This window comes from Malaclemys terrapin, chromosome 2 (assembly GCF_027887155.1).
Source record: "Malaclemys terrapin pileata isolate rMalTer1 chromosome 2, rMalTer1.hap1, whole genome shotgun sequence".
NCBI lineage: Eukaryota > Metazoa > Chordata > Testudines > Emydidae > Malaclemys > Malaclemys terrapin.
The window spans coordinates 247,448,375-247,472,424 of NC_071506.1; the positions used below are offsets into that span (position 1 = coordinate 247,448,375).

At 43.4% G+C, this 24,050-nt stretch overlaps 1 protein-coding gene across 1 annotated transcript in view; it reads left to right on the forward strand.

The window, feature by feature from the left end:
• Positions 1–24,050, forward strand: part of LOC128832914 (macrophage mannose receptor 1-like) — a 90,780-nt gene that overhangs the window by 59,642 nt on the left and 7,088 nt on the right. The window contains exons 21-27 of the mRNA XM_054020619.1: positions 897–1,011; positions 4,216–4,385; positions 7,071–7,173; positions 8,011–8,240; positions 9,191–9,356; positions 13,813–13,962; positions 18,229–18,345. Coding sequence (XP_053876594.1) covers positions 897–1,011; positions 4,216–4,385; positions 7,071–7,173; positions 8,011–8,240; positions 9,191–9,356; positions 13,813–13,962; positions 18,229–18,345 — 1,051 coding nt within the window. The remainder of the gene's footprint in view (positions 1–896; positions 1,012–4,215; positions 4,386–7,070; positions 7,174–8,010; positions 8,241–9,190; positions 9,357–13,812; positions 13,963–18,228; positions 18,346–24,050) is intronic.

Below are 24,050 nucleotides of genomic sequence, written 5' to 3' on the forward strand. Positions count from 1 at the left end.
TATACTTGAAAATGTCCATCCTGCAAATAATAAGATTCACAGATCCAGTCCACCCTGGAGTCAGAGTTGGAAACTCACAAACAAAGTTTCAGGTTTGCTTCTTTAGGGAAAATTACCTCCATGTTCCACAATAGGAGAAACTGTGCTTTTTCTTCCAAGTATAATTAACACAATCAGTAACATATGAAGGCAAAATGGAATTATCCTGACCCTGGAAGTTGTATCAGTTGGATGGAACTTCAAGAAACAGACTATTCCTCTGCTGCCATGACTGACAGGTCTAGCTCTGTCCCCAAGTTCCAAGAAGGCTGAAGTACACATTGTAACAGATCTGTTGACGTTATTACTTGAAAACAGACTGTTTCAGGTCAACACAGATACATTTTTCTGTTCCACAATGTACTACCAGCACCTCTTGTGCAAATTTCAGCCTCATAGACTACCAGACATTTCTTTAAAAATGTATTTATTTGCATTTTATCACAAAAATCACTGCTTTGCTTTTTGATTCAACCTATGCTTTGTACGGCTAAAGACACATACAAGCTGGTTTCAATCATTCTGTAGTTCACCAAATATAGGCAGCTGGCCTATAAAAGCAGCCAGCTTCTGCTTGTTGTGTTAAGCTGATTTCAGATCAAATCTGGTAAACATATTTTCTTTAAGAACCCACTTTTTTGGCATCTATAGTTTTACTTTTCACTTTATAATCAACTGCATCACCTCGAAAACCTCATTCTAAATGGGGCTTTCTCACAAACTTTTTGTAGAACACAGTTTAACATTCCATCTTCCTACTTGAACATGGCAGTCATGTTAATTCGAAAAAGGTGGTTTCCTATCTGCGGGGAGTATTGCAGCAAGTCAAATATTTACATGATTTATTCTTATTTCAGTGTTACAAAATGTTTGGCTCAAATGAAGATGAGCAATTGTCGTGGCATGCTGCACGAACAGCTTGTATGAATTTAGAAGGAAATCTAGCTACCATCCCAAATGAACAAGTGCAAGGTACTGTACCAGATATCATTCAATTAATGTAAAGAATTATAAATGCAAGTTTAAAGTGTAAATCTTCAGCACCAGTAATATATTGTACTATTATTTGTCTGTCACTGATTACATATAGAATTAAGAAAAAATTTAGTTACATGAGACAAATGTATATTTGAAAGCATATACTGTAGATACGAGTGCCGCTATATACTTTTTAGTGGTAACAAGAAGCTGATAGGACCAAGGTACCATTTTATCTGATTGGGAGACTGATTTGATTACTGTGTTTGAGATTTGTTATACTCAATTATTGTTATTTATCTGTCAACTTTTAAAGATTGTCACCTGTAAATTTAATCTGTTGAGAATTTTCCTCCAACCCCCCACCCCCTAACTCTTTTGCTTCATAATGACTGTTGCCAGCTTCCCAATCCGTTGTGCCAGAAAAGTAACATTGGGACAATATGAAGCTTCTAAAAGCAAAGCATCTTTACAGCTGAAGTGACCTAAAACTGATATGAACTCTCCTGCTGATGATGAGATCAGGGCTTGTGTGGACATATCCATTTCAAACTGCTTCAACTCCTAGTGTTGCCTCACTGGAAATAAGTTATTATGCACTTCTTTTGGGGGAGCTACAGGGTGGGACAGCACATGCAGAAGACAAAAAGAAAGTGAAGCAGGAAAATGTGACAGTCATAGAAAGGGAAACAGTTGTAAATGGATTAAAAACTCATAAGAAAATGTGAGAAATGCCCATGCCAGAGGCACTAGAATTCAGGCGGTGCCTCCCTCCCTCCCCTGCCATGTGGCCCTGAGGCAAAATTGCAGAGAGCAGCCAGCCAGAAATCAGAAGCAGCTAAAGCAGGGACATCTGGACATTCCAGTCAAAACTGCAGAATGTTCTGTGACTTTCTCTGCCCTGTGCTGATTGGCTAATTGCTCCAACCATCCCTCTCCCTCCTCACACTTCACTCCATACTTGCCCTGTCCCCCTCACCCTCTTCCCTTCCCTTTCCTTTCTATTTAGCTGATCCCCTCCTAAGTAGCCCCCCCAAATAACAACTCCCCCCCTCTTCCTGTACCATCGGTTGCCTCTTGTCTTCTACTTAGATTTTTAAAACTTTTTGGGAGAGGGATTGTCTTTTTGTTCTTTGTCTGTACGGTGCCTAGCATGGAAGGGTCCTGGTCCATGATGGCCCTGGTCCGAAGCACTACAATAGTAAAAATAATAAAGAACAACAACAAAAATAGGAAAAATGACTATGAAAAACAGCTGCTCCACCAACGCAATAGATATGAAGTTAAAAGAGCACAAATAGACAAACAGAGCCATAGTGAGAGAAGTAAATGGGGTTATATTCTGACATATTCACAGTTACATTACTGTAAAATCAGAGTAATTCCATTACCTTCATGCTAATATATGATTTTCCATGATGGAGAAATCAGACTCCCAGTGCGGAAAAAATTAGGGATCAAATATGACTGTTTGATCAAAATGTGGTTGAATTCCCTCCAAAGGAAATGTTCCTGTTGTGACCACATTGTACGGATTCCTGAAAGGTTGCTTATGCACAAGGGTTGAATTCTAGGTAAGAAACATACAAATAATAGAACTGGTGGGACAAACCAATATTATTACTGGCAACAGAAGTGTGCAAGGAAGGGTTGATTTCCCATTGCGCTTCCCAGCAGGACAACAGCACTAACGTTTGTCACACAAATCTACAGGTTTTATTCCTGGCAGGATAAGGCACAGGTGATGTTCGTATTAAGAAAATTTTGGAGGATAACCAGCTGGGAGAACAGAGAAAGAGAAACAAAAATGGCTATTAATTCAATGAGAATAGTAAGCTCCTGGCTGAAACTCTAGAAGCTGGTTAAGGTTAGCTTTGTGATAATCACCTGTTACTGACCAGACAAAAGAACAGAGCTGAGGCTTGTGTAGGCTACAACTTTAAGTCTGTGACAAGTTAGTGAGATGGTTGGCCCTAAATTTGGTTTGTCTGCACAAAATATGATTGATGCTGTGTTTGTAACTTTGGCAGCCAGCCATGTTTCAGCCTTGCCAGGGGAGGATGTTGGCCCATGTGTGTCCTCCAGTAACCAGAACACTATTACTTTGTTGAGTGGATGACAGGCCATTTATCTGTGTAACCAGTTTGGTTGATCCTCTTCCTTTCCAGCTCTCTGTGCAGTAGCACAACCCAAAATACCTTGCTGCTCATGATGCTGTTTGTGCATATCCCCTCTGCATTCTACAACTTGCTGAGGCAGTTTGGGATACCTGCCTAGATTTTTCCAGAACGCAGAAATACAAATGTGGGTAGGCAACGTGGCAGGTGCAGATGCACGAGCATGGTTGGCACATAGCTGTGTTTTCCACAAAAGAGCATTTACATTTAACTCATCTATATTGTAATCAGCTTAGGTGGAAGTATCAAGAACTGGTATAAAAACATGAATGAACTTGTAATGTGGGTGGGTCCCAGTGGTTCCCCAAGAAAACAAGGGGCAGGGGAGCGAGGGCAGTCAGGCAGTGTACGTTTCAAACACAAGATTCTTGTTGACCCTAAAGCAATTTTTTTTTATTATTTCCAGAGATGTGATTTCCAGCTTCAATGCCAGCCCCAGCATCCCCAAATAAACCTTAGGAACAAAGATTGATGCACATATATCACACCTGTTCTTCATAAACTCTGCTGGCTTCCCATTTGCCTCAAAGCAGAGTTCAAAGTCCTAATCATAGGCTATAAAGCACTTGATGGAATAAGACCTAGGAACCTCAGAGGGGCAGCTTTACTAATCTGCTGTTGAGACTATTACTGTACTTGGAGAGTCAGACATATATCTGTGATATCTTGAACAAATACAAAAATTGTATGTCTGATTCCTTGCTCACCAAACTAACGACTTACCCTCCCAAAGTGCCTTTCCAATTTTGTCCAAAATAAAAATCTTCCCATCTTGTTCTTTTTAGTTGTTTTTCTGTTTCTTTTAAGTTAATGTTGAAATAATATCCATTTCTTTCACTTTCTCCACAAGACATTCATCTAAGTTTGCACACTATCTGATTAGAAGGTTTATAAGATTCAATACTACAAGAATTTTTTGGACCATGCCTGGCCCAGTTCTGGCCACATCAGCAACTTCTCTGATGACAAAAAGCTGTGTTCTACTACTCTTCATGTAAAATGTTTTTCTTCTTTCTTTCAGCCTTTCTCACCTTCCATTTAAAGGATTCTGTGGTTGATATTTGGATTGGATTAAATGATATAAACCATGAACTCAAGTACCTTTGGACAGATGGAAGTGGAGTCTACTTTACAAATTGGGGCAAAGGTTACCCATCTGGACAAGTGGCATTATATTCATATGATAGCCAGGTGAACATCAATTACAAATTGTTGTTAGATAACTGTACCATAGTTACTGCTCAGTTTATTTCTGACTTAGTGAAGACATTTGCTGAGGCTAGAGCTGTGATACTGCAGGATTCAGGGCTTTCACAAGTGCAAAATGTGTTTAAATATTTGATCAATTATATTTAGCAGAAGCCTTGCTCTTTGTTTATGGTGCTTGTCATACGTTTTTACACTGATTATTGGCTCAGCTTAAAAAAAACATTATTACAGCTGTACAGTAGGAATTCAAATAACTGAGCAGCTAGTGAAGTATGAGCAATATATTACAGGACACCCAGTAAGAGCTGCACAAATAGGGTGTGTTGTGAAAGATTTCCAGCAGGATTAAGCTGCTGAGCTATCTTAATAAAGGGCCTGGACTGCTATGTCGCAAGGAGGAGTCACCCCTGGTTGAACCAAGTTTCAGGAAAGAAGAGCAGTTTTAACTTGTGCACGTTTCCATGGCACCCCTGCCTTGTGGTGTTTGCTGTGGGGATAAAAACTGAATTAGTGCATCGCTTTTATCATTCTGACAGTGGTCTTCCCTAGCTGGCATTCTCCCTTTTGGGCTCCTACTGGAGTACAGGTTGCAGGGCTACTTACACAACAACATCTTCTCTCTCTCCTCCAGATGGGTTGAGATGCTGCTGCTGTAGGGGAGAGGCATGTGTTACCCTAGCTTCTGTAAATAACCATTAGACTTTTCAGAAAAAATCGCTTCCTATATTTTCTCAGCATTCTAAAAAAAGACATATTCCATCCATCAAGTTCATCTCTCTGCTAATGCAAGATTATTTTGTACTGTGTGGTGGAGTTACAATAAGTAACTCCTTGGTAAGGAGTTGATCCTGCCACGGACTGCAGTAGCGGCAGGATCAGGCTTTGAAGTTGTAATGCAATTTCAAAATAACCTTGATTTTGATACCCTTGCCCCTCTCCAACTTCCTGAAAATAGCACCTTGAGATCGAAATTTCTCATGTGTTATCCTGAACAGATGGAGAAGTGTTGGAGAAACTCTGAAGTTTATCAGACAAGGCATTTTTAAAATATGTCACTATGGAGGAAAAAATATTTTTTCTTTTCTGAAAAGTGTAGTGTTTTTATAAAGTCCCATCCTAAGAGTGGCAAGGTCTGTAAGGTTTCATTGAGAAATTGAGAAGTTCATATGCGAAACCACATGGTGGGAGAGTCTCAGAAGATTCCGTCTGCCGGGGGTAAGCATCGAAATGTGAACATTTCTCTGACACAGCTACAGAGTGCAGAAAATGCCATGCTCAACTTTTTAAAAATGTTTGCAGATGTAAAACATAGGCTCACAGAAGCTCTGTGGATTTGGAAGTCAGGGAAATGGAAATGCCATCTCAAGTCAGGCATCTCACTCTCATCAGTGGACATTCTTGAAAATTAGGGCCTAAGTTAGGGTTGCCAACTTTCGAATTGCACAAAACTGAACACCCCGTCCCGCCCCAAGGCTCTGCCCCCCACTCACTCCATCCCCCCCCTTGTCACTCACTCTCCCCCACCTTCATTCACTTTCACCAGGCTGGGGCAGGGGGTTGGGGTACGGAAGGGGGCGTGGGCTCCGACTAGGGTTGTGGGCTCCAGTAAATGAGGGGTGCAGGACAGGGCTCTGGGCTGGGGCAGGGGGTTGGGGATGGGAGGGGGTGCAGGATGCAGGGTCTGGGAGTGACTTAGGGTGTGGTAAGAGGCTCAGGGCTGAGGCAGGGGGTTCAGGGTGCGGGCTCCGGGCAGTGCTTATCTCAGGTGGCTCCTGGGAAGCAGCAGCATATCCTTCCGGCTCCTAGGCAGAGGGGCCAAGGGGCTCTGCATGCTGCCTATGCCCACAGGTGCTGCCCCCGCAGCTCCCATAAGCCATGGTTCCTGACCATTGGGAGCTGTGGAGCTGGCACTCAGGGTGGGGGCAGTGCATGGAGCCCCTGTGGCCGCCCCTGCGCGTAGGAACCGGACATGCCGGCCACTTCTGGGAGCTGTGCGGAGCCAGGGTAGGCAGGCAGCCTGGCCTTAGCCCTGCAGCACCGCCAACTGGACATTTAGCAGCCCGGTCAGCAGTGCTGACCGGAGCCACCAGGGTCCCTTTTCGACTGGCATTCTGGTCGAAAACCAGATGCCTGGCAACCCTTACTTAAGTGTTTCTAGTTTTGCAGTCAATATTTTGCACAGCTGCAACTATGAATTTGAAAGAGGGAGAAAAAAATTCAGAGAAGTGCATTGCTCCTTGCCTGTCCAGGATTTCTTTGGAACAGACAGCAGTATCCGTGTAGAGGGATCAAGCCACTTTTTCCTTTCATGACCAACTTCACCCAAGACCTCCCTCTGAACTTTCCCATGGGATGCCCTCCATATTATACAACATGGGGATGGGAAGAGAATAGAATTTCTGTACTTCCCCCTTCTCTCAGCCCCCCACAATTGTTTCACAAGATTGATTAGGGAAAAATCACAGGCAAGTTAAGAAATAAGGGCAGTACACAGGGAACAAAAGCACATAGAAGTCACCAGCATAATGCCACCGTTACTGAATCTTAAAATGACGCAGGAATGAAATTTAATTATATTCATGTCTACAGATATAAAAGGGGGAGGAGGTTTTCTCACTTGCTTCTGATTTATTTATTAACTGATTTGTGTATCCTTTTTTCCCCTAGGCTGACTGCGTCTTTATGAGAAATAGTCCTGTTAAGGAGGCAGGGAAATGGGTTGATGAAAGCTGTGGCAACAACAAAGGCTATGTATGCCAAATTAATAAAGGTGCATTTTTCAGAAATCTCATGCAAGATTTTTTGATTTGCTTGAGGATTAAATGCTGGATTTCCATTTGCATTATGTCACCACTATCCTTCACTTCAGTGGCTATGGTTAGAAAAAGTACTGTTTAAAAATATGACCATCAAAATCTTGGTCTACACACTAACTCAGCTTTTAAAGGCTTTTCTACATAGAGAAGTTCAACTCTGAGCTGTTCAAAAAGCTAATTTAGTTAAACCAGTGCAGACCCCTGTATATGATCACTGCCTATATCCACCCATACATTTACCAACACAAGATAAACCAATATAAGCCAGATGTAAATTGATTTAAAAATGTTCACATACAAGGTTGCACCACTTTAGCTAAATCAGTTTAAAATCACATCTTTTATTAAACCAAAAACTTGTGGAACTTTGTATGTAGACCAAACCTAGACCAATGTAAATTAAACCGATGCAACTTCTGTGTGGACAAGCTCTTAATCCCTGGATGTATTCAGGGTCGTAGTTCCTTAGCCTTTTGTTACTTGACTTTAGCTCTGCTCAACTAGCACAGTTGAGAGAGCATAATTTGGATTCTATGCTAGCCATTGTGCCATCATCAACACTGTTAGATACTGTCAATGACAATGTAAACTCTGCCCTCATTTGACACCTGTGAATCCTCACTTTCTTTAGTGGGTTTACAGAGCTTTAACCAAGACCAGAAGTCAGGAGTTAGAGGGGTCTTTTTTTATCCATGCCTTGCAATCACATGCAGAGTCAGCCACAATGTCACCCTAACCACTTTTTAAAAACTGAAACGACTTTACATTCCTTTTTTTTCTTCTTCCTATAGACTCCAAGTTCTACCATTCATCAACAGCAGTCCCAGCCAACTTTATCCGTTATGGGAACAGTAGTTATATGTTCATTCATTCCAAAATGAAATGGGAAGATGCAAGGCGAAAATGCATACATGAGTCCTCTGACCTTGCCAGCATCTTCGATCCCTACAGCCACTCATTTCTGTGGCTACGAATGTTAAAGTATGGGGAGCCTGTATGGATTGGTCTGAACAGCAATCTGGTAAGAACATCTTTCTACTTTTTGTGATAATACAGCTCTCACAGTCCTTATCTTAATTCATTTTTGATCACCTTAGATTACATACTGCCCTAACTACTTGTACATAGTGTCATTGTTCAAAGGCAGGGAATGTGCTTAAGGTTTGAATCATTAATAATTAATCCGTATTAATCAGATTAAATCACACATTCTCTGGTCTTATTCTTTCTGGCATTATGCTCTGTTTTTCCAGGCAAGTTTTTACTTCAGGTCATCTCACTATGGCTTTCTTCATATGGACATACTGTCATGATTCCCCATGGGAAAATATCCTAACTTCTTTAGGTGTGCGATGAAAATTATTTATTTTTATCCAAAAGTATTTCTCTAAATAACACCTGAATTTATTTTAAACTAACGTTATTAATCTCAGGACATTTGCGCTGCTGAGAAGCTGAATAGCTGGTGGGCTATCCAATTTAATTTATTTATATTGTGTTCCTCATTCTGGTATCTGGGCACTTTACAAAGATTAAAATGAACAACTATTGCAAACAGTTGGCACAGTCCCTACTTCTGCTTTCTGCACCCATTGATCAGACAAATTAGGGAAACACCAGAGTGAACAATGTCATGTACGATTTCTTCAAAACAAAACTTGGGCACGAGCTAACTGGAGGATGGAGTGATGGTGGATTAATTTGCAAACTTCATATGCCACAGCATGAATCAAAAATTTGAGCCATCTACTTTTGTTCTATACTTTTGAATGACAACCTCTGACAAAGGACGATGGACAGACTGTAAATATCTATCTACTGGCAGGGGACTGAGTCTTGGTATTTTTCTGTTTCATATCATGCCAGAGATGACAGAGGTTAGGACAGTGAAAGAATTCCTCTCACAAAACTGACAGTGAAGCAATTATTGATGTCTGATTCATTGTTTCTATTAATTTATTTTGTTTTTAGACTGATGGACATTATGAATGGATTGATAACTGGAAGGTGAAGTATACTAAGTGGGCCAAAGGTGAGCCGAAACAGAAAATAGGCTGTGTTTATCTGGACCTTGAAGGATCCTGGAAGACGGCATCCTGTGATGAAAACTACTACTCTATCTGTAAATGGTCAGATGGTAAGCAATTGAATGTAACAATGGTAATAACAATGATTATTTATTTATATTGCATTGTGCTAGGGACTGTACAAATATATAGTAAATGACTGTACACTTTGATATTCAGTAACTAACAAGTAACTGCAGAAAGACAAGTGAGTGGAAGGGTCTGAGTTTGGAACTGAGTTAGGGGAAAGATGGTGAGTAGGCACCAGGCCAGCAGGAATGGAAGCCAGTGGTTATTCCTATTTGCTTAGCTACTCAAAAAAGCTCACTGAGAACAATCATAGCTCATAAATCCAAACCCATCAACCCAGTTCATTAGTGTAAAAACAAAGTAATTAGTAAAGCAGTACATTATTCTGGGTCGTGCTGTGCACATAGGGAATGCCTTGTAAAACAGAAAACTATTGTTAAGTAATTCCTTTCAAATAGTGAATGTCAAGGTGCTGACCACCACAGTAAATTGTATGCTGCTTGAGTTAGAGACCATGTCGTCTTGGTCTTACAGCACACGGAAGGTATTTTGAATGTTTAACAGACAGTAGCAAAGAACGATAGAAGAAAGCATTGCAGAGGCAGCACAGAGACAGCTTGAAATACTAGTAATGGCGGAAGCAACACAGAAACTGAAAGAAGTTTGAACACAAAAACACAGCTCCAAAAACACAGGACTTTCTACCTCTTGAGTTACACAAGTATCTTCATTAGCTGTCAACTGTATTAGCAGGTGTTAGACTAGCCACCGACTAGAAAATGAGACAAACATTTGAATGTCATATATATCCAACAGAGGGCAGTGGTGTACACAAACTACGTGTAAAAATTAGGGCTGTTGATTAATCACAGTTAACTCACGCAATTACCTCAAAATTAATTGTGATTAAAAAAAAATAATTGCAATTAATCGCAGATTTAATCACACTGTTAAACAATAGAATACCAATTGAAATTTATTAAATATTGTGGATGTTTTTCTACATTTTCATATACATTGTATTCTGTGTTGTAATTGAAATCAAAGTGTACTTATTTTTGATTACAAATATTTGCACTGTAAAAATGATAAATGAAATAGTATATTTCAGTTCACCTCGTACAAGTACTGTAGTGCAATCTCTTTGTCATGAAAGTGCAACTTACAAATTATAGATTTTTTTTTTGTACGTAAGTGAACTCAAAAACAAAACAATGTAAAACTTCAGAGCCTACAAGTCCACTCAGTCCTACTTCTTGTTCAGCCAATCGCTAAGACAAACAAGTTTGTTTACATTTACGGGAGATAATCCTGCCCTCTTCTTATTTACAATGTCACCAGAAAGTGAGAACAGGCATTTGTATGGCACTTTTGTAGCCAGCATTGCAAGGTATTTACGTGCCAGATATGCTAAACATTCGGGTGCCCCTTCATGCTTTGGCCACCATTCCAGAGGACATGCTTCCATGCTGATGACGCTCATTAAAAAAATAATGCATTAATTAGATTTGTGACTGAACTTCTTGGGGGCGGGGAAGAATTGTATGTCCCCTGCTCTGTTTTACCCACACTAGCATATATTCCATGTTATAGCAGTCTTGGATGATGACCCAGCACATGTTGTTCGTTTTAAGAACACTTTCGCTGCAGATTTCACAAAACGCAAACAAGGTACCAATGTGAGATTTCTAAGGATTGCTACAGCAGAGGTTCTCAACCTTTTTCTTTCTGAGGCCCCCCCAACATGTTCTAAAAACTCCATGGCCCACCTGTGCCACAATAACTCATTTTCTGCATATAACAGCCAGGGTCGGCATTAGGGGGTAGCAAGCAGTGCAATTGCTGGGGCCCCATGCCTCAGCGGCCCCCACAAAGCTACATTGCTCAGGTTTCAGCTTCAGCCCCAGGTGGCAGGGCTCAGGAATCTGGGCATTAGCTCCATGTCGTGGGGCTTTGGCTTTCTGCCTTGGGCCCCAGCAAGTCTAATGCTGGCCCTGCATGGAGGCCCCCCTGAAACCTGCTTGAGGCCCCATAGTGGGCCTCGGACCCCCTGATTGAGAACCACTGAGCTACAGCACTCGACCCAAGGTTTAAGAATCTGAAATGCCTTCCAAAATCTCAGAGGGACGGGGTATGGAGAATGCTTTCAGAAGACTTAAAAGAGCAACATTCCGATGCGGAAACTACAGAACCTGAACCACCAAAAAAGAAAAACAACCTTCTGACGGTGGCATCTGGCTCATATAATGAAAATGAACATGCATCGCTCCACCCTGCTTTGGATTGTTATCAAGCAGAACCTGTCATCAGCATGGATGCATGTCCCCTGGAATAGTGGTTGAAGCATGGATGGACATGTGAATCTTTAGCGCATCTGACACATAAATATCTGGTGATGCTGGCTACAACAGTGCCATGAGAATGCCTGTTCTCACTTTCAGGTGACATTGTAAACAAGAAGCGGGCAGCATTATCTCCTGCAAATGTAAACAAACTTGTTTGTTTGAGTAATTGGCTGAACAAGAAGTAGGACTGAGTGGACTTGCAAGGTCTAAAATGTTACATTGTTTTATTTTTTAATGCAGTTTTTTGTCCATAATTCTACATTTGCAAATTCAACTTTCATGATAAAGAGATTGCACCACAGTACTTGTATGAGGTGAATTGAAAAATACTATTTCTTTTGTGTTTTTCACAGTGGAAATACTTGTAATCAAAAATAAATATAAAGTGAGCACTGTACACTTTGTGATCTGTGTTCTCATTGAAATCAATTTATTTGAAAATATAGAAAACATCCAAAAATATTTAAATAAATGATATTCTATTATTAACAGTGTGATTAACAGCAATTATTTTTTTAAGCGCTTGACAGCCCTAGTAAAAATAGAACTCTAGTTAAGAGAATTATTCACAAGATGTACAGAACACTAGATAAAAGCAAGAAAAAAAAGAGTTTGATAGTTAAGCAAGGCACAAAAGTTGAATGTTAAGTCTCTTCCAGTGTGTACTTGAGGGAAGGAGCTTTGGTTCATTACTGAAAGTCTGTTTAGTATAAAACACACAGTAAAATCATCTGCTGGAGTCTGTGACTTATTAATTTTTGAGTTATCCAAAGAAAAAAAACTGTTTTTCCTGTAAAATAATCTTCTGTTTCCTCAGATCTTGTGGGCAAAAGAATATAGGCATTTAATATTGAAGCCATTTGACTTATTTTCAGTGTTCTAGAGTAGTGCATTTTAAATATGGAATAATTGATACCTAAGTAAACACACTTTCCACATATTGAAGATCATCTTTCTTTGGCTAGATTAAGAAGAACAACCAGTGTATTTTTAAATAGTTACATTTTAATTGTGCAGTGTTGCTGTAGCCATGTCGGTCCCAGGATATTAGAGAGACAAGGTGGCTGAGGTAGTATTTTATTGGACCAACAACTTCTGTTGGTTTCAAAAGCTTGTTTCTCTCACTAACAGAAGTTGGTCCAATAAAAGCTTTTACCTCACCCACCTGGTCTCTCTAATGTTTTAGTTAGTTATTCTTTAATGGAAGTGATGGGCTAATCCCATCTGCAATACATCCCCATTAAAGGTGAACATAAACATTTTATTTAAAAAGATGTTAAAATCTATTCACAATCCTGTTCATCATCGCAGTGCAAAATCATTATATTTTTAAACAAAATATTTGAAAATCCATTTCCATTTTACTTACCTGCCAAACCTTGAAGGATTTTGTGTTTTCATCTTCATAAATTACTAGCATTGCAACTGCCTAAAAAGATTATTTTCTTTCATGGCTCGATGATGATTGAAATGATAATAGCTATTGCCAGGGAAAACAGGAAAATCCTGAATTCAGGTCTTAGTAGATAAGTAAAATAAGAACAGATTTTCTTGACCCAGAATACTGGGTTTTAAAACATAAATGCATTCCTGATATTTAGGCTACACAATATATATTCTCCTACTTGTGTGAGATTTTAAACATTTTCTATTTACTGCAATTTTTAAGTTAATAATTTTGGCCCTATTCTGTGCTGTCTTCATCTGCCCCTTAAACTCAGCCATTGATGTCAACTGAGCTGCTCTCTTGTTTCAAGAGTTGTATTGGTTTATGGCCTGATTTTACCAAATTTAGGCCCTAATTCAGCAAAGCATTTAACATGGGATTTAAGCATCTTCTTAAGCCAGTTTAGGTGTTTGCTCAATAGGGATGGACATATGAATGTGCTTAAAGATAAGGGCTTTGCTGAATTAGGTGCTTAGAGCATAAAATGCAGCTGTAACACTAATCATTCACCAGTCTGAGATTTTCCCACTATGATATAATAACAAGGAATATAGATTTTCAAAGATTATCTTATGATTAAACAGCTGTTATGAGAGTTTCCTGGTGTCAGATGAGTATGTGCTAGTCATGGTAAAAGTGTGTGAGAGAAACCTGTTCATTAAAATGTTTTATTAATTACAGTTTATGTTTTATTAATTTAAACAGTTAAAGCCCCCACGGATCCTCCCCAGCTCCCCGGAAAGTGCCCTGAGTCAGAACACAGATCATGGATCCCTTTCCGTGGTCACTGCTACTTCATCGAGTCTTCATCTACGAGAAACTGGGCCCAGGCCTCCTTAGAATGTCTTCGATTAGGTGAGTGTCCTTTCAAACTAGAGGTAAGATGCACACAAATCTATTATTTTTTTTATACATCACTATGAATGTATCAGTGGCTATGAAAGTGCTACGTATTAGCATAATTTAAAGACAAATTCCTTGTCTGCATTAATAATAAAATCTCTGGGTTTTTTTCAAATCTCATTTTACATCATTTATACTGTGGGCCTGATTTGCCACTAAAATACGTATGTGCCATTGAATGAATAGAATTACAGACGCCTGTCTGGGATAATACGCTGGTAAATTGGGACCATTGCTTACTTGTCTGGGGACGTGAATCTTTATGTACAGTCAGTTTCAGTGTCTGATTCTCATGTACTAGTTAAAACAGCTGTTGTATTTGAATTTCTAAAATTACAAAGGAACGGTACGTTCATTCTTTGTTTTTGTTTTGTGTTTTTTTAATCATAGCATCCTGTTTATATCATGATTTGTACAATTTTTTTATTAAAACAAGTTTTTGCCAAAAACTACTTCCTAGTGTCCCTTCGAAAACAGAAATACCCCCCAAATGCACAACTCTGGTTGTAGCATATTTTTATGGTTACGACAGGTGTCACCAGGTGGCCTACATACACACAGTCTTCCAAGTTCTTTTTCTTAACATGAGAGAAAATGTTAAATCTTGGGACAATATACTATATGTTGTTAGTTTGGTTATGCACGTTTTTGTCTAGAAGGAGCTGTGCAGACAGCAGGAGAATTTGTTCTCTGCCTTGGTCTCTGACTGGAGTCAGTTCTTGAGGCAGAGTTGCTACTTGGGAACCAGGCACTAGTGTTGGGCTGAGATTCCTGAAAAAAAGGATTTCCTGCCTGCTGTTTGTCCACCTATGTTCAAGGACTGGTCTATGTATAAATTAAACAATTACAGTAGAATATACCCAGACTCCACATCACTGATTTTTTTCCCCTCCCTCTTCTGAGAAGCCAATCTGCAAAGGCTACAGACACTTGCTGCTGATTGGTAGAGTGCTGTCAAAAGTACAAAAATGTCTAGCCTCAAAATGATATGATTTAATCATTTGTGTGATACCTAAACTTTTCAAAGTCCATTTCCTCTTCTGCATTTGTGAAAGTGTTTCCTGAGTCTGCCTATAATAATGACTGCAGTATAGAATACTAAAGATTCATGTGTTTTTATATTTGGGATACAAAATTCACACTGTCACTCCTCACCCTCTGGGCTTCCTATATTTATAATCACTCACCTCCCAATTGGTATCCTGTTAATTCCCCACCTATAGTGGGATTTGGACTCAATTATAATTGCACCTATGTGAGGGCAGAATTGGGCCCTAAATCAATAGTAGTACAAAGTGCTGTTATTTTCTATGATTATATATTAGTTCACCTTATTTCTACAATTATATATTACCTGGATAAACCTCTCCAAGACAGCAGAATCAAAAATAGTTAATTGAGGCACCATCACATCATATCATATACTATCCACAGCCATTGCTACACAGCTGATTTTGGGTCCCAGCCACAAACTAAAAGAGAATTGGCTGCACTTTATCAACATTTAAAACATTCCAGTCCTTACATCATTATGCTGCTGATTATCTTTCCTGGAATACTATTGAACACAGTGTAGGAATTCCTTGGCTCTATCAGTACAACATGGAGAGTTAATAGCTGTAGTGTAATGACTGGAATTACAGGTAGATAATTAGCAGGATGCTAATTGGTTAGTGAGTGGCCAAGAATGTGGAGCACAGAGGGGGAATGGAGGAACAATGCAAATGCTGTATCCCCAAATATAAAGATATATGAATTGCTGATAATAGCCCACCTTAATTGATTAGTCTCATTATAGTTGATATGGCAACACCCATTTTTTCATGTTCTCTCTCTCTCTCTGTGTGTGTGTGTGTGTGCGTGTGTGTGTGTGTGTGTATATATATATATATATATCTATATATCTATATATATCTTCCTACTGTATTTTCCACTGCATGCATCCGATGAAGTGGGTTTTAGCCCATGAAAGCTTATGCCCAAATAAATTTGTTAGTCTTTAAGGTGCCACAAGTACTCCTCGTTCTTTTAACAAAGGCTGTGACTCAGATGAGTTATATAGAAGTTCAGAAAAAAATTAATAAAATTATAAACGTGCTAGTTGTATCATATACAGGATGAAGTGTATGTTGTTTTGAGGCTACAGAATTGATACACATATTCTAATATTTGACTGCAAAACTGATAAACTTTGTAAATCTTGTGGGCAAAATTCATCCAAACACTATCACAAAATTCATCCAAGCAATGTCAGTCTCACAACCTACTGCAAACTTTACTGGGAATTTCTAGTCAAATCATCTTTGTGAACTTACAGCACAAGTTTTTCCAGATACTAGAAAATGGTGCAGGTTTTTAATCTATTTTAAAACCATGTATCTAACACCAGAAAGCACCTGAATCCCACAAAAGAAACACTAAGAATTACTGAGCAGCTGTTCTATTGCCAGCTGCTATGAGTTTGAGAAATATGTATGTAGCAGTGCATGTATTCCAAAATCTTGAGATTTTGACAATCTTAATCCTGCTATTATTGGCTTTCCACACTTTTGTGTCTGTGCTGCAGTGCTTTTCCTTTACTGTCCCTAATTGCCAGTGCAAGGCCAAAGGAATATTCATTGTAAATCCATGCCACAGATGATTCATGTGCTCTTACAAATTTCACATAATCTGTAGAAACAACCAGGAACTTTTTAAAAATAAATATTTTATACTTTCACAGGTATAATGAGATTGAGAGCGAGGAATACTGCACATAATTATGCAGGAAATTATGTGGGAGTAAGATTTGTTCACAAAACCACTAAAATATCTGTATGTACCAACCACCATAATATGCACAAGTAGTATCTACCAGCCAAGTTCTTGCAAATGCCTCGTGAGACCAGAAAAAACTTTGTGAGAATTCTTGCTAAGCAGCCAAAATCTTACGAAAATTTTTCCAGGAAACCTTTCACTTCAGCTCCCCCTCACACCCATCAACCTACCAAGGGGTAGGTGTCTAGTATAGATGCAATTAATCAACTGCCAATCGCTCTAGCGTTGGCTCCGGTACTCCACCTCAACAAGAAGCACAAGGGCAATCGACGGGAGAGCGTCTCCCCTCGACACGCTGCAGTGAAGACACAATCAATCTCCCTTCCCTCACCCCCTGCCCTGTAGTGTAGACCAGCCCTTGGACTCATAGACTTTAAGGTCAGAAGGGACCATCATGATCATCTAGTCTGACCTCCTGTACATTGTAGGCCACAGAACTTCACCAACTCCCTCCTGTAATAGACCCCTAACCTCTGACTGAGTTACTGAAGTCCTCAAATCATGATTTAAAGACTTCAAGGTACAGAGAATTTACCATTTACACTAGTTTAAACCTGTAAGTGACCCATGACCCCTGCCCTATGCTGCAGAGGAAGGCAAAAATCCTTCAGGGTGTCTGCCAATCTGACCCGGGTGAAAATTCCTTCCCAACCCCAAATACGGCGATCAGTTAGACCCTGTTTATGTGGGCAAGACCCACCAGGCAGATACCTGCAAAATAATTCTTTATAGTAACTCAGAGCCCTCCCCATCTAGTGTCCAGACCGTTGGAGATTTTTGCAATTGGCAGTCGTCTAACACCGGGTATCTTTGAGGGAGGGGAAAAAGGAACAGCTTTCCCAACTTTGGACCATAAGAAGGCCTGGGGACCAGGCAGCAGAGTGATAGGCCCCTGACTGGCCCAGTGGTAAAATTTCTTGTGATGGATGCTCCTCTCCTCTTTTCTATTTACCCCACAACAATACAGGACTTTCATAAATTTGTAGATTTTAGGTGCAATTACCTTTCTAGTCATGATGTATCTGATGATAATGAGCAACAGTGAAGAAATTAAGCTGAATTATTAGCAAAATTTATAGTATCAAAAATTAAATTGGCAAACCTCTTATAAAGTAGAACAGTGCATACATACCAGTATGATGAAAGTAACCAGTGTAGGTGCTGGGGTGGGAAGGGAACATTTACACCGAAGAGAAAAATTAAAGGACCATATCCTGCAATGATTCCCATTGTTTTCACTGGGAGTTGGGCACAAAAATCAATGGCAAAATATGGGCCCACATGATTATTGATTTAAAACTGTCATAACACTTGAAAAGACAAGAAAAGGCACTCTCAACAGGGGGAATATATTCCATTGTAAACTCATCTCCAAAATGATTGTTTCCTGATGCTCTGTAGGTGCCTTTTTGGTTTCAGTAGAAGATTCGGCTGAAGCCAACTTTCTGGCGCACAACCTAGAGCCACTTGAAGAAAAATCATCGACTTTTTGGACAGGAATGTACAGAAATGTGGACGGTAAATTTTTTCTTGTAATATTTATTCCCAGATGAATATTTGTCATAAAGATACTGAGTGTCAAATATTTCACATTGCACGTTGGTGTAAGACATAAAGAGATAAAGCAGGAAAGGAGACGTTTTATATATTTTACCTAATATTGTAGGAATGAAGGTCATAGGTATGACCAGTCAGTTGATTGTAATAAAGTGGATTGGAGGGCAAAGTTACTGTAACTGGTAAGATATAAATGAAGAAATAAGTAGCAAGAGTCCTTTCTCGAACAAGGGGTGGGGTGGGGTGAGGTGGAGAGGCTCTGGACAGAACCAGGAACTGAGAGTGTGAACATAGGGCTCTTTGGACTATGAGAGTTAAGCAGTGGTGCAAGTAGGTTGCCTTAGTTGTTCATCAACTAATATAAAAAGAATCCATTAAATGAATGTATGGCTAAACGTTGGCCTCTAACTTTATCTTTAAATTAAAAAGTAGCTCAATCTAGTACCCACCCAGAGTCAAAACTCCAGTTTAACTATGACAGTCGAAGATCAGAAGCAGATCCATCAGGACTGCTCCTACCCTTTTCACTTCAGAAAGTCTAAAACATGATTCTTGTGACCAAGTGGGGTGAGGATGCATCTGGTTCAAGCAGCTCGTGATTCTCGGAGCACAAATGCAACATCTTGGGGCCAGAGTTTCTGAATCGGAAGAGCATTAAGAGATTAAATTATTTATAGAGATAACAGGCTTGCCTACAACTGGTTGTCTTGATCTTCCAGTTGATGTAGCCAGCCTCATGGTAGGAGGAAACCAACATCACTGGAACAACAAACTCTTTTGCTTGTGACCTATTTTCCCAAGGAGGTAGAGGAGTGTGACGAACTGGGCCTGTTCTCACGGTGGTCTGTGAATGCTGACAGGGGAGTGTTCTGGGATAGTCTGCATTGCAGGATGGGATCTGCCCGAGGGCGCCCGAGGGCGCATACCTGAGTGTGTAACATGAGAACCCAGGAAGGGGTTGAAGGGGAGGCGACTCCTTAGCCCGGGAAACTGAACAAAGGCTGTGGGAGGGGTCGCTGAAAGGAGAGTGCTGGAAGCAGGCAGGGAGAGAGGGCTGGGGGGCAGAGATGGCTCTGACCTCCCAAGGGGGGCTGGGCTGGAATGCCCGGGGACCCCAAGATGGACCTAACTGAGGGGGTCCCTGTTGTCTGTGCCTGCAAGACCTGTCTTGGACTGTATTCCTGTCATCCAAATAAACCTTCTGCTTTACTGGCTGGCTGAGAGTCATGGTGAATCGCAGGAAGCCGGGGGTGCAGGGCCCTGAGTCCCCCAATACTCCGTGACAACTGGTGGCAGCGGTGGGATCTACTGCACCCCGTGGACGGCGCTTCCTGCAGTAAGTGACTGGGGAGCAGTAAAACGAAGGGGGATTGACGGGGACCAGGCGCGCTGAACAGTGAGAGAGAGACGGTTATTACCCCTGGGAGTGTGTGACCAGCGAGAAGGACTTTTGCAGTAACAGGGTCCCCCGGGGGGATCGCAGCGAGTGGTCCCAGGGGCGGAGGAGTCTGCAGCTCGACCCTGGCAGAAAGGTGGTGACCTCGAGAAGGGCTGGCACACTAGGGGTCCCCCTGGGAACTGTGGGGAGCTGTGAGCACACAGGCCGGTGAGTGGCCAGCAGGAAGATGTATGCCAAGCGGCTTAAGAGCGACCTGGTGGAGCTGTGCAAGCAGAGGCGGCTGCGCATTGGGAGGCTCACCAAAGAACAGCTCATTGCCCAGCTGGAGGCGGAAGATCGCGCGAATGAACTGATCCCTGTGTCTCAGGGAAGCAGCCTGGCAAATGCAGCGCAGGCACCAGTGTCTGTCCCAGCTGGGAGTGGTCAGCCGGCTGCTGAGGGCTTCCCGAGACCCCTCCTTCCTATGCCTAGGGGAAGGGTGGGGAGGAGCCCAGCAAATACCGAAGGCGCCGTGACCCCCCCGGCCAGCAGGGGGTCCCCCCGGCGAAGCCCGCCGGCCAGCAGAGGATCCTCCCGGCGACGTTCGGCATCCGTGGAGCGGAATTGGCTGGAATGGGAGAAAGAGCTAAAACTGAGAGAGCTGGAGGATCGTGAACGACAGAGACAGCATGAACGGGAGGAGAAAGAGAGACAGCATCAACGTGAAAAGAGACAGCGTCAGCATGAACGGGAGGAGAATGAGAGACAGCGTCAGCATGACCTGGAACTGGCGAGATTGAAGGGCAGCGAACCCCCGGCTGCGGTGAGTGAGGGGGGACCCAGGACTGCACGGAGCTTTGATAAGTGCATCATGGCCCCATACAAGGAGGGGGAGGACATGGATGACTTCCTGGAGGCCTTTGAGACGGCCTGCGAGCTGCACCGGGTGGATCCCGCGGACAGACTCCGGGTCCTTACCCCCTTACTGGACCCCAAATCCGTGGCATTGTACCGCCAACTGGAAGAGGCAGAGAAAGGGGACTACGAACTATTCAAAAGGGCCCTGCTACGAGAGTTTGGGCTGACTCCTGAGATGTACCGGGAAAGGTTCCGGAGTCAAGATAAAACCCCTGAGATCTCATATCTGCAACTAGCCGCCCGCATGGAAAGATACGCCAGCAAGAGGGCTGGTGGGGCCCAGACGAAGGAGGACCTGATTAAACTGCTGGTACTGGAGCAACTGTATGAGCGGTGCCCATCCGACCTGAGGCTGTGGTTGGTGGACAGAAAGCCAGAGAACCCGCGACACGCCGGGCAGCTGGCTGATGAGTTTGTAAAGAGCCGGTCAGGGGGTGGCAGGGAGGAGTCCCAAAGGAGCAATCCCACCACAACGCAGAGAGAGAGTCACCATGGGACCTCCCCGTGGGAAAATACAGAAAAACCCCATCAGAGGGGAACATCCGGCATCAGGACCATCCGACCCACTCAAGGGGACCCATGGGACATGGGCTGCTACCACTGTGGCCAAAAGGGCCACATACGGGCCCAGTGCCCCAGGCTCAGGGACAGACTGAGCAGGCCGAACCCACAGAGGGTTGACTGGGTAGAGACCCAGCCCGGCGAGAGGCAGCATTCCCAGGGAAGGGGGGCTGGCAGAGTACCACCTGCTAAGGAGGGAGGAGAGCCCCAGGCCAGCTTCTCTGGGGGGCCAGATGCTCCGGATTCAAAGTTCTCCGTTTACAGGGTTGGCGCGGGGCTGTCCCTGCGGAGCGAGTGCCTTGTTCCCCTGGAGGTGGATGGGAAGGAAGTTTATGGTTACTGGGACACAGGCGCAGAGGTGACACTGGCCCGGCCCGAGGTGGTGGCCCCAGATCGGGTGGTGCCCAACACCTTCCTGACCCTGACCGGGGTGGGCGGGACCCCATTCAAGGTTCCCGTAGCGAGGGTACACCTGAAATGGGGGGCCAAGGAGGGCCCCAAGGACGTGGGAGTGCACCACCATTTGCCCACTGAGGTGTTGATGGGGGGGGACCTAGAGGACTGGCCCAGCAGCCCCCAGACCGCCTTAGTTGTGACCCGCGGTCAGAGCCGGCGAGGGGCACTGCGCCCTGGCCTTGGGGGGGGTGCCTTGCCTGAGGCGCGGGACCCTAACCAGGTGGGGAGGGAACGCCCAGGGACGCGGCTCAGGGAGGCTGCAGCTTCGGACCCAGCGGGCGAGAAAGAGCAGGTGGCCATCCCTGTCCCAGCTGCTGAGTTCCAGGCCGAGTTGCAGAGAGATCCCTCCTTGCGGAAGATAAGGGACCTGGCCGACCTCAATGCGGTACAGACCATGGGACGAGGTGGCCGGAAAAGGTTCCTGTGGGAGAAGGGGTTCCTGTACCGAGAATGGGCTCCCCCAGGGAAAATGGAGTCAGGGGGGATCAGGAGGCAGCTGGTGGTACCCCAGAAGTATCGCCGCCAGCTGCTGTGCCGGGCCCATGACATTCCCCTCTCAGGGCACCAGAGAACCTGGCGTACCCAGCAGAGGCTGCTACGGAGCTTTTACTGGCCTGGGGTCTTTGTTACTGTCCGACAGTACTGCGGATCCTGTGACCCCTGTCAGAGGGGGAGGAAGGCCTGGGACAAGGGGAAAACAGCTTTAGGACCCTTGCCCAGCATAAAGGATCCTTTCCAGAGGGTGGCCAAGGTTAAAAGGGCGGCTCTGAACCAAGAGAGCCCAAAGCACAGACCTCCAGACTGGAGCGCTGGGAGAAGACCACAGCCCAGTTGGAACCCCAGAGGTATGGGGGTGGGAAAAGGGCGCAGGCCGCATAAACCTTCCCACATGCGAACTGCAAGTGCCATCAAGCACCCCCGACCTAAGGGGGGGCGTGAAACTGGAGGGGCCTGGTGTAATTCTCACCAAGGAATGGGAGGGATGCGGGGGCATCCATGGGAACGGGGGTAGGTTCGAACTTCCCCGGGTCACTGGCTAAAGTGACCCTGCTCAGTTCGGTCTCGAAGGGGGGAGAGATGTGACGAACTGGGCCTGTTCTCACGGTGGTCTGTGAATGCTGACAGGGGAGTGTTCTGGGATAGTCTGCATTGCAGGATGGGATCTGCCCGAGGGCGCATACCTGAGTGTGTAACATGAGAACCCAGGAAGGGGTTGAAGGGGAGGCGACTCCTTAGCCCGGGAAACTGAACAAAGGCTGTGGGAGGGGTCGCTGAAAGGAGAGTGCTGGAAGCAGGCAGGGAGAGAGGGCTGGGGGGCAGAGATGGCTCTGACCTCCCAAGGGGGGCTGGGCTGGAATGCCCGGGGACCCCAAGATGGACCTAACTGAGGGGGTCCCTGTTGTCTGTGCCTGCAAGACCTGTCTTGGACTGTATTCCTGTCATCCAAATAAACCTTCTGCTTTACTGGCTGGCTGAGAGTCATGGTGAATCGCAGGAAGCCGGGGGTGCAGGGCCCTGAGTCCCCCAATACTCCGTGACAAGGAGGCCTATCATTCCTTAGATGCTAAAGAGATTACCCCTGGAAGGCAGAAGGGGTTACGATAGTTAGACCTGGCTGCAGTGACTGAATCTTCTCTCATGAGAAGCATTGATACTCTAGCTGAGTGTGTGAGGATTGTCTAAGTATTTGCCTAACAGACTCAAAGATGGCGAATTTCATGAGGCATCTAGACAGACCCTCTTCTGAGTGCTGCATGGGACCCCAAAGTCATGGTACACATTGGTACCAGTGATCAAGAGCAGTGGATAATACAAATCCTGGAAGCTAAATTTAGATGACTAGGAAAGAGGCCTAAGTCGAGGACCTTTGAGGGGCTTTCTCTGAAATACTTGCAGTTCCATGAGCAGGGACAGCTGGATAGGAGAAATGTCAGAGTCTCACTGTGCAGGTGAGAAGATGGTGTAACCAGGAGATGTTTAAATGTATTAGACACTGGAGAACGCTCTGAGGAAGAGAGAGCCTATATAGAATGGATAGGCTCCACCTGATGCAAAGGAGAACACTGGACTGCTGGCGCAGAAAACTGATGAATTTTTGTGGGGATTATTTTAAGAGGGAAGTAGGGGGCATCTGAAATCTGAAGAGCACTCAACTCAGACAAAGACATTTTCTAGGGATGTCTGTAACTGAAAAGCATTTCTTTATCCAGCACAGGATAGGGCAAGAAATACAGCCTAATTGGTGGAGGGAAAGAATGAGCTCATAGAGATAAATTCCGGAAAAGTAACAGGCATCATACTAAGGAGCTAAGGGAAAAAACGGATACCCCGAGAAAAATAAAAAATACTAATG